Genomic DNA, 11,070 nt, shown 5'->3' on the forward strand with positions numbered 1-11,070 from the left:
TTACAGGCACCATTCATTCTATGTTTTCTTTCAAGGTATTCATCACGTCTTTATTGCATAGAGTATACAGATGGCCGTGTATCTTTCCATATTAGAGAAAAAGAAAGTGAAACCAGAGACGTAGTTAAGATAAGACAGCTATATTTAAAATGTTCTCTTAAACAGAAGAAACTAAAGTTGCATTTTATTTCATGTTTCCGCTGTTACACTGTGCTTTGCCTGAACACACACAAAGTGATTACCGGTACCGATCACAACAAAGTCGTTTGTTAAACTACATTAAGCTGACAAGTATCTTAAAGCGTTTCAACTCAAACATTCGAACGTCCGTCACAGTTACATTTATTTTAAGCTTCTAAACCAAGTGTCACGAGGCCAACAGTCATAATCTTATAAATGATTACACTTACCTTTTTGTGTGAGAGAAGGTAGGCTTCCCTTGTTTCGCGAAGCTCGGATAACTACAATGTGCTTCTGAAAGTGGCGCATGATCGGAAGTGTAGCCTACACGAGAGGGCGGCTCAAGCATTTTTCCCTGTCATCAGTGGTATGAGCTGCAGCAGCAGCAGCAGCAGCAGAAGAAGAAGCAGCAGCTTTGTTTTTGATTTTATCTTAGTAGAAATTGTACAACAATATATGGCAAGTGATACAACATCAGTAGTAGGCTCTTTAGAAAACGAAGCACACAATGTAAACCGAATTATAATCTAATAAAATACAAATAAATAAATATAATATAATATAATATAGCTAAGGATTCACCTCTAATCATTTTAGGGCATCAGCAATGTTCAGCAGGTTTATTGGTGTTTTCTTTTCCATAGGCTATACTTCAGTGAATTGCAGTACAGTGCTAGTTCTCTCACAAAGACCACAAGTAAGGGTTGAGTCTTAATACATTTACATTTATGGATAAAGAATTTACCTACTATAAATATTCATCAGAATTTCAGTTATCCTTGTCTTATCCTCCATTATGACTCCTAATGTAATATAATTTCTGGTAAAATGGGAGAGAGAAAAGATTTTTGATAGCCGATCATAAATATCACGCCAGAAAGTATTGCTATAAAGATAGAAGAAAAATGAGCGATCCTTAGTGTCTATTTCTTCATCACAGAATATACGGTTATTGTGATCAAAGCTGAACTTTTGTCTAAGGAGTTCTCCTGAAGGACATATATCGTTAAATACTTTGAAGTGAAGCTCTTTTGCTTTTGGAGGTAAAGGTAAGTTTAAGAAGTTAATGCGTAACTTCTTTAAGCTAGGCTGACAGAAGGTATGAGAAGCTGACTTCCTGCTGAATTGCACAGGATAACCTGTGAACACCTTTAAAGAGAAGAAGAAGAAGAAGATACTGCATCATTTATTCTGCGCTCTAATAAACTGAACGTGTAGCTGTTTTCACATTGAAGCAAGCTTGTTGACTGAAACAACGGCACAGCTTCAACACTGATTTTACATAGAGTTTTAACGTAATACGAGAATAAGAGAAAAGCACAAAAGTACAGTTTGTATGCAATGTTGTCAACGTATACCAGAGTGCGTGTTGTGACCCGAGAAAAACATTTCTCGCGATAACGTGCGGGTTTTAGATTTCCCGTTACCCCCTGCGATGAGAGGGACGGAAAATGAAAGCGGCCATGTTGTAAGTGCAAATGATTACGAGCAAGTGATTGATCTAGTAGACGGACAGAACAGGGGCATAACAACAGAATAACTTCGAGGGAGAGTGATATTTGCTTGATTTCTATCACTTATCGCACTTCGGACACAATGAGTGGAGGGACCCCGTACATCGGGAGTAAAATCAGCTTAATCTCCAAGGCCGAGATTCGCTATGAGGGAATCCTCTACACCATCGACACTGAAAACTCAACTGTCGCACTTGCTAAAGGTGAGCATTATCATGTTAAACGAATCCAACATTTGATATAATACTTCATTTGAGCATGGCATGCCTCGGTGTAATGTTTTGGAACTGATGTGCGTACCCATCACACGTCCAGAAGAATGTTTGATCAACCATTGTAGGTGTTGATAGTTAGCTGGGCTAGTTAGCTAGCTTTAGCTGAACTTCGCCGTATCCATTTGAATAGCAAGCTAGCAGTTTGCGTCGCTGATGCATTTTGTTGCTTCTGATAGCTTGGTGAGTATATTTGTTAATTGTCTAGTTAACCAAGATTTGTTGTAAAAAAAAAATCCCTCAGCTGCTAGTGGGCGAAGTCTAATGACCAATCACCCTTACTTAGCTAACGCTAACATGGCAAGCTAACGTTTGGGAAACAACTTGCTAATGACGATTTTCGCAAAACAAACAAAAGCGCTGATTTATGCAGTTAGTACAGACTTATTTGAAAATGTGCATTATGTCGTAGAATTATATTACTTTTGTGAGTTTATGATAAGAGAGAGGACACATCTGCGTAGTTTACGAATGCAGTAAGTTGTCACGGTGCGTGGTGGTTAGCCTTAGCCTCTGATGATAGAGCATGCAGCAAGGCATTTTCGTGTTGGCAACTTTTAACTCGCAGTTCCCCACGTTAATTCTGTATTAAAAGCAGAGTAATCAGAGTTGACGTCGCGTGTGATCGTTGAGTTGGTTGTTCCAGTTTTATTTAACCAATTTCTTCATTAGCCCGCCAGTTATTATCAGTGATTGAAACTGTTTATTCACGTAGGCTGAAAGTCTTTGTACAACGACAAATGAGTAAAGTGTATAAGACGGATTGAAAAACTTCATTCAAATCGTAGCTGTTTGGACTCATTATTATGAAAAGTACATATGCGCGATTTCCACAGGTTTCTCACCTCACGAGCCATCGTGTAGACATTAGATAGTACGTATCATTTCAGTACTCTTTATTTGTTTGCAGATTTCCGTTGACTGCATGTGGGTGCTGGAATGTTTTAAGAATTTTGTTCATAATGTCACAACCTGAACTTGGGGTGTACAGGTTGTGAAACAGCACCCGTGTTCTGTGAATCATGTTAATGGGCTGCATTTTAGGCTACTTGTTTGTATGCTGCTCCATATAAAGCATAACTACAGTCTTTGGCATCCCCACATGAAAGATCTACTTGACACTAAATTAACTAAATTAATATTCTTTCAACCTGTCAGAGTTCAAACTTTAGAGCTAGGATAGTGAGTATTTCTTTCTCAGTGTAGATGTTAACTTTACCCATAAATCTATCTCTATCATAGTGCGCTCCTTTGGAACTGAGGATCGGCCTACGGAGCGGCCTATCCCCCCCAGAGATGAGATATTTGAGTACATTATATTCCGAGGGAGTGATATCAAAGACCTGACTGTCTGCGAACCTCCCAAGCCAAGCTGCTCTCTCCCTCAGGACCCTGCCATCGTCCAGGTACGTCAGTAAATGTCCTAGACATCCTTCCTCACACACAGGCCTTTTTCCTCCATAAAGAATGTGTATTTTAAAAGTTCGGTCTAGTGACTGTGGTCCCCTTGGTCATAAAAACTTATGAGTCTTGATGGTGTTTGTGAATTCTTGGCTAATCTTGTGGATACTGGTCTTTAAACAGAAAAAAAGGTATGGTTAAAAAAAATTGTGCTTATTTTTGTAGAGTAACATGCAGTTAGAAGAAGTTGCCTCATGCGCCATGTGGATTAATTTGGGTTTTTTTTGTTTGTTTGTTTGTTTGTTTTCTCCTGCAGTCGTCTATGGGTTCTTCCACTGCAGCTGCACCCTCCTTCCAGTCTGGGACTTCGTATGGGCTGTTTAATAGGGCTCCTGTACCTCCATACAGCCAGTTTAACCCCAGCCCCTTGGTCTCTCCCCAGTTTGGGGCTGTAGGAGTTGGTAAGTGCCCTAGCATTTAACTTGCTTTTTTCTAAGTATATCAGTGGATTCAGAAGTACAGACTTCATCAGTGATGAATTTGCTCATATTCATCCTGTTGAAAGAGAGCACGTGTGTGCCCTTTTTCACTGTTTGTTGTATGTGCATTATATATGCAGAGGATGCTTATTCAGTTTCTTTTAAAATTGTTTCAGGGAGGTAAATAGATCCAGGTTTAATCACATTCTGTCACTCTTTGCAAGCAGTTGCTAGTCAGAAGTATATGAGCACCATGAGAAAACACAGTGTGTTCCCTCTACAAATTGTTTGAGGTCCACCTTTTGCTTGATAATGTGAAACTAGTCTTGAAAACAACCTTAAGGTCAGGGAGTAGTCCAGATAGTTGCCGGAGAATTATGTATTTATAAATGTATTCGTTTGTTATTTATATATTTGGATATTTTGTGATTTGTTGGTTGGTGCCTTATAAAAAAGAGAAAAAAAAACTGTGTGTGCATGCTCTTCCTCTCCTCACAGGGAGTTCAGTGGCCGCATTTGGTAGCGTTCTGGGCACAGGCCCAGCCCTCTCTGAGAGCAATACTATTGGCTCCTCTTTCCCCCCTGACTCTCGCTCACTGAATGTGCTCATACCGGAAGGTAAATGCCTGACTGGAGACCCCCAAAAATTAAAAATAAATAAGTAATAATAATAATAAATAGCATAGATTTGGATTTGATTTGCCTGAAGTGAACTAACAGTGCTAAAGAAATCTGCTACAATCATGAAGTATTTAAAATAAAACGAGTGGAGAGTGGTGTAGTGGAGAGTGTATTGATAGGAAAAGAAAGGAGAGGTATGCTCTTGCCTTGGTGCTTAGATATCAGAATGTGCTCAGTTCTCAGTGCATCAGAAGCATCGCAGCAGCAGCAGGGCTCCAGCTGAGTTTCATGAGTTGTATTTTTGAAAATTGGCGTTACATTTTCAGTTTCGCTGAGGAAACAGCTGAGGGACACCTGGTGTTGTAGCATGGGCAGCTGTGTGTGTTTGTGTGTGTGCACGCGTGTGTGTGTGTGTGGAGAAGAAAAGGTCTTTGTGCTTTCTTCCCCTCCTCATATGTTAAATGATTTTTTTTTTTTGGAACTATGAATATTGCACAGGGAAATGATGATTTTAATTGTTTTTAACAGGACTCTGGATTAAATGTAGTGTTGTATACTCATTTGTCTTTGGCTAATCTGATGCATGCATGAGACACTGCATGTTGGGCATGTGTGATTTTGGTGTTCTCTTGGGTTAACTTAAACTGAGTTAATCACACATCACCCAGACGAACCTGATTCACCCTAACGTGTGTCTGTTTTTACCAGTTTTTCTCCAGGAAGCCCAAAGTGTTTTCCATTCACTTGTGTGGGCTCCACGTTAGTACCTTTACCTGTTCGTCTAAACTGCCATGCCCCTTGTCTCTCTCTCTCTCCCCCGCCCTTTCAGGTCGATCAAGTCCCTCACTGGACCCCCTGCGAAAAAGCCCAACACTGGAGCCTGCAGCCCCAGCCGCTCCAGCAGCTAACACTGCTCCACCTGCACCCGTCAGCCGCAGGAGCCCGGTCCCCGCCCGTCTGGCACCCGCTGGTCCCCAGAAACCACTGGACATGCAGGAGCAGAGGAGGGGTGAGGCCAGGCCGCTGCTCTGCTCTGAAGTCTCTCACACATACACTGGTGTTAGGGCTTTGCTAGCGTAGTGCAGAATGTTTCATTAACTTGACAAGTTGTACAAATCTTGTGTTTTTTATTTATTTATATTAACTTCACTCAGACGTCATAGCCGTTCAGCAGATTAGAATGTAGGAGAAATGATTTGGATTGTTCCATATGATGTAGAGTTCTGTGATTGCCCTGAGCTCAGCTTCGGTTCAAACTGAAATCCTGTACCTTAAATGTACCTTAAAACATGTTTGTATGATCTAGTTTATCAGGCTTGAGTTAAATATCAACAGGCCACACATGTTCCAGACATCTCAAGATTCAAGAGATCTGTTACTGGATTTACAGTAGCATTCTTTTTTTAGCATTGGGAGTTTTCAGCATTTAAGAGAGAGCTGTACCTTTTTAGGCCCCGACGCCCAGAAAATGCCCAGAGCAGAATCTGATCAAGCCAGAGGTGAAAACAGAGAAGCCACTAAACGACAAGCAGGTTGTTACCCATCTGCTTAAAAAAAACAAAACAAAAAAAACACACAGCACTTCTTCATTCATTTATTCAGGCAACGGCAGAGCTGCATGCTGCTTTTCGCCTCATCCTTAGATCACCATAGACCAGACTGCTTTTGGCCTAGCTGCACTTTTCATAAACCCATCCTCACTCTAACTCGCCTGGGTCTGTCACTTCATCCAATCATGTACCTCTGTGTTTGAACTCTTTTTTTTTTTTTTGTGCAGCATAAGAGAGAGTTGAGCTTTTTGCCAGAGAATGTGTTTAGATATGTGAAGATAAGGTCAGCATTTGTGTACCAGCGTTCAAAGCATTGTATCTGTCTTAGCCCTTCTGGCCTATTTAGAGAACACCGGCATCAGTAAAAATCCACAGCTTACCATTGTTCCTTACTTTGCCCTTCATCAGACTGTCTTATATAAACTAATCCTTACTTTGCCTTTTCTTTGACTGTCCTCTAAACTGAATCATGACTCAATCATGAACGTGTCTGTCTGTCCGTGTGTACGTCTGCTGCCTCGACTCACTCGTATCGCAGTTACGTTTACGTGTGTGCTTTTTTTTTCTTCTTTTTTTTAAGAATATTTTTTCATCCCTTGCTCCTTCAGAGTGACGCTCATGAATCAGTCATCTGTTTGCTGCTTTGTCATCAGCGTGTCTTTCCAGCCACTAATCCACCCATCTATGAATTTTCAGACGGTAGTCGTGTCGTCATGACCTTTATTTCTGTTTATGTTTATTTTTTTAACAAGCGTTTTGAATCCTTGTAGCTGTGGGGGCGCCGCCAGCGCGCCGCGGGCGCAGCGGAGGGCATCGCGGGAGGGGCCGCTTCAACGTGCGGAGAGACGGGCCCATGAAGTTCGAAAAAGACTTTGACTTTGAGAGCGCCAACGCTCAGTTCAACAAGGAGGAGATCGACAAGGAGTTCCAGAGTAAACTCAAGCTGAAAGGTACAGATACAAAAGTCCCGTACTGATCAAAGCTCGGTAAATATTTCGCTCTCTCACCCGTGGACAGAGCATAAAGTTCTTAATTTGGCAAAGAACCTACTTGATCAGATGATCCCCGCCGTAAGGCTCAGAAGCAGGCCTCACGCTAACTGTGTCTCTCTGGCTGTGATTGGTTAGAGGAGAAGCCAGAGAAGGCCCTGAACGGCGAGGAGAAAGGTGATTCAGGAGTGGACACACAGAACAGCGAGGGCAATGCTGATGAGGAGGACCCCCTGGGCCCTAACTGCTACTACGACAAGTCCAAGTCCTTCTTCGACAACATCTCCTGTGACGACTCCAGGTGCGGGACAGCTGTCTTTTTTTTTTTTTTTTTTTTTCCCTGAAATATCCAGATTAACATTTACCACTTTCTATCTTTGAGATTAAATGTGCTTTTGCTCCAGAGTTTATAAAAGCTTTGTGTTGAAGGAATATCCTTGTCATTCACAGGAAGGAAAAATCTGGAGTCTCAGGTTTTCCCAGGTGAGTCCCGAGTTTATAACCTGTTTTGAAAGCAGACTGTGGGGGTATATCAGTAGCACCTACAAGTAACAGCGTGAAGTGAGTTTAAGTGCTGAAACAGTGTATCATATGACAGAATTACTATGGCAACACTGTACCACGAGACAGAGTTAATAGGGAAGCACTATACTGCGAGACAGAGGTGTTACCACTGAAATGTAGTAGTAATGGGGTGGTAAGAAACTAAAGGACTGTAGGGGTCCAGGTCAAAATGAGAAGAAGGACATGGGTCCACAGGTTTGTGCAGAAAAGTGTTGGTTGTGTCTGAGGCAAATGCTGAGGTATCTGAGGTGAACACTGCTGCAGCAGAGTTTCTCCTCTCTCTGTCTCTCAGTCTGATGTTAAAGCCTAATGAAACGAGACCAGCCTGTGCTCTGCTCTCTGTGTGTCCTCTCTCTGTCTCTCAGTCTGATGTTAAAGCCTAATGAAATGAAACCAGCCTGTGCTCTGCTCTCTGTGTGTCCTCTCTCTGTCTCTCAGTCTGATGTTAAAGCCTAATGAAATGAAACCAGCCTGTGCTCTGCTCTCTGTGTGTCCTCTCTCTGTCTCTCAGTCTGATGTTAAAGCCTAATGAAATGAAACCAGCCTGTGCTCTGCTCTCTGTTTGTTCCAGGGAGCGAAGGCAGACGTGGGCGGAGGAGAGACGGATGAACGCCGAGACCTTCGGCATCCCGCTGCGTCACGGCCGTGGCCGCGGGGGCTTCCGGGGGCGCGGAGGGATGGGTTTCCGCGGAGGCCGGGGGCGCGGAGCCAGCCGGGGGTCGTTCGGCCCTTCCCACGGCGGGGGCGGCGGATTCAGGGGAGGGTTTCGAGGAAGCCAAGGTGGCCGTGAGTTCGCCGATTTTGAATACAGGGTAACTTATCTCTCCCTTTTAACAATCAGCGAAATGTTTTAAAATCTATATTAAAAAAAACGTAAAGAAGCTGCTTTGTGTTTGATGATGTAATGCTGAGTATGATCTTGTCTGTTTCTTTTTTTTTTCCCCCCAGAAGGATAACAAAGTGGCCGCGTAGTGCCAGTGGAGGATGGATTGGTCAGAAGGTGTAATTCATGTCAGGGGAATTGGGGTTTTTTTGACAGCGACTTTGGACACCAGGAATGCAGAGAAATGTACTTGTTGTTTATTTGTCACCAGCACTGAGCTAGACTGCTTGAAAACATGGATGTAAAATGCATTTTCTATTCCATATCTTCTCAATGAGTGGAGCTGATGCAATCTTTCCACATTAAAATCTGTTCATACTATTTCCAGATGGGTGAAAAATTGTGTATAAATATCATATTTCAGAGGGACTCCAGTATTCCCCCCCCCCCCCCCCCCCAAGCCCGTTCTATACTTGTATTTGATAATAACCTGTTAGCAGTAAAAAAAGAAAAGAAAAGGTTGTAAACGCACACCCACCTACTGTGAGTGTTCCAGAATCTTAAACGCATTTGCTGTCTGGCTCTGTCTGGCTATGTACTTTAGCACCAAAAATAGGCAGTTTGAGTCTCTGTCACTGCTTTTAATTGTTATGGGGGGTTTTTTTTTGTTGTTATTGTTGGGGTTTTTTTGTTTCTTGTTTTTTTTGTTTTTTTGACTTGCGTCACATGGCTAGCGAGTCACTCTAATCTCACTTTATCCCATCTAAGTGCTTGGTTATTTTTTCAGGTTCTTCTGTTAGTTGTTGTCATAATTGTATTGGCACATATAATTTACTGTTGGATAGCTATGGATTTACCAGTCCTAGTGCTAGTTCTCTTAGAATGAACAGAATTTGAAATTTTGCAACGAAATGCTGTTTTAACGTAGATGCAGAACAAGGACAGCATCACTAGAGAATATATCACAGACTGTTTTCAGTGAGCTAATGACACAGGCTGTCACCTCCTGAAAGGCATTAGAATTGCTTTTGGAAAGAGACCAATGATAGTCATTTAAATTCTCAAATTTGAGTGAGCACAAAGATTAAATGTTTCAAGTGTCACGGCCCTACTTTAATTGAAATAAATTGATGGGAGTAGCTGTGACCCAGATCATTAGCCCATTGGTAACTCTGTAACTGTGCACCGTAAGCAGGCAATTAAAGGAGTGTGAATTACAAGATTTCTGTGAACTTGCACACTGTACAGGTTGCGCTGGGGTTGCAAGTATGTAGCCCATGTGCGAATGTAGTAGAAATTGAGGACTGATCAAAAAGTCAGGATGGGGCGTCCTCAGTTTGATTTGCGACTGTACCCGTTTCCCATCCTGTTTATCATTGCTGTGAGCTAGAGCTACTGTGTGTTAAGGGGTAAATGTACTCAGACTTAGGCCTCCTTATTAAATGTAAGCGTGTGCTAGCTCGTCTAGCATGAACTCTGGTAAACATCAAGCTATTTTATATGCCTGTGTAATATTTAAATCAGTTTATTTACCTGTCTCTCTAGTTAACGTACAGATTATTCCTCTCAGCTGTGGAGTTATTTCACACTCATTTGCGCTGGTGATTAGACTGTTAACCGGGCCCGAACAGCCAAATATTAAGGATGTGAAAAAAAAAAAAACAGTTTTCTGTTACACCTCAGCTTGCTTTAAGACGGAACCTTCAAGCAAAAAAAAAAAAAGCTTTCCAGAATATTTCACGACTTGATGTCTTCATTGAGATGATATGTGAAACGCATGTCTTTGATAATTTGGCTGTTTTATTTAAGGCTTTCCTATTGTAACACGACTTTTTCTTCACATCTTCAACAGTTTTTTGTCAGTGTTTTCAGTCTTTATGTACTTCATAGGAATAGTTTCAGATGAATGAATGCCCCACCCCCGTTTCATTAATGCCACTGACTGATGTTAAGTGATTGACACTGCCAGCTGATTGGACCTCTCATTCCCGAGGAGACATTTGTTTGTTGTACTTCATCCCACACAGGAAATAGTTTAGAATCTAATGTCAAGAGTAACATTGTCACTATTAACACTGCAGCACCCCCCCCTTCCATTTGATGTATTCAAGTGCTTTGGTTCAGTTCAGTCTGAACTCGTTAATAAATTAGATTTGAGCTCTGTATGTCATATTGCAAATTATTAAGCCAGTAGTTCCTTAAATACTCTACACAGATATTTGGACATTGAAAAAAAGGATGTACTGCACTTTTTTTTTTTTTTTTTAATTAATTTGTATTTTTGATCCAGGTTTTCTTTTGTCAGTTTAACTTTTTTTTCTGTCCCTGATGGCTGATCCTTTGTAAACAGATATCTATAAGACTACGTTTCAAAAATGGCCAGGACTTCTTGGAATATGGTTTGCACAGACTAGATTGTATTGTCATCTGGTTTCATCTCTTCAGAATGAAATTATCTACAGTGGTTCAAGGCTGAACCAACAGGAGATGCCGTCTTTTGGACAGTAGAAGGAATATTTTCCACTCCAGCATATAGATTAGTTATTTGCTACACAGATTCAGCGATGTGCAGCAATCTTTACTGAACTATATAAATAAATAAATGTATCTTTAAACAGTTTATAGTGACACAGAATTTCCACCTAAGAATTCATATTCACAGTTGTTGACCCAGGTG

General features: G+C 41.4%; 1 protein-coding gene across 3 annotated transcripts; it reads left to right on the forward strand.

Annotated features, from left to right (window-relative positions):
* The first annotated feature begins 1,642 nt into the window (after positions 1-1,642).
* Positions 1,643-8,830, forward strand: lsm14aa (LSM14A mRNA processing body assembly factor a). 3 transcript variants are annotated; one of them, XM_030790952.1, is made up of 11 exons: positions 1,643-1,897; positions 3,209-3,372; positions 3,684-3,828; positions 4,345-4,464; positions 5,297-5,476; positions 5,919-5,999; positions 6,788-6,967; positions 7,145-7,307; positions 7,457-7,489; positions 8,142-8,382; positions 8,519-8,830. In XM_030790952.1, the coding sequence occupies exons 1-11, from the start codon at positions 1,777-1,779 to the stop codon at positions 8,540-8,542; spliced, it is 1,452 nt and encodes a 483-aa protein (XP_030646812.1). In that variant the 5' UTR covers positions 1,643-1,776; the 3' UTR covers positions 8,543-8,830. The 3 variants fall into 3 exon arrangements, with proteins under 3 accessions (XP_030646812.1, XP_030646813.1, XP_030646814.1); XM_030790953.1 differs by having other exon boundaries at positions 8,522-8,830; XM_030790954.1 differs by lacking the exon at positions 5,919-5,999.
* The last annotated feature ends 2,240 nt before the right edge of the window (positions 8,831-11,070 follow it).

The sequence above is a fragment of the Chanos chanos genome, chromosome 13 (assembly GCF_902362185.1).
Source record: "Chanos chanos chromosome 13, fChaCha1.1, whole genome shotgun sequence".
Classification (NCBI taxonomy): domain Eukaryota; kingdom Metazoa; phylum Chordata; class Actinopteri; order Gonorynchiformes; family Chanidae; genus Chanos; species Chanos chanos.

What these genes read in the sequence shown, in the direction of transcription:
- lsm14aa (XM_030790952.1), top strand. Translation starts at nt 1,777, where the DNA reads ATGAGTGGAGGGACCCCGTACATCGGGAGTAAAATCAGCTTAATCTCC. An exon ending in GTTTGGGGCTGTAGGAGTTG is followed by an intron (nt 3,829 to 4,344) that starts GTAAGTGCCCTA and finishes CTCTCCTCACAG; the next exon opens with GGAGTTCAGTGGCCGCATTT. An exon ending in CATGCAGGAGCAGAGGAGGG is followed by an intron (nt 5,477 to 5,918) that starts GTGAGGCCAGGC and finishes GTACCTTTTTAG; the next exon opens with GCCCCGACGCCCAGAAAATG.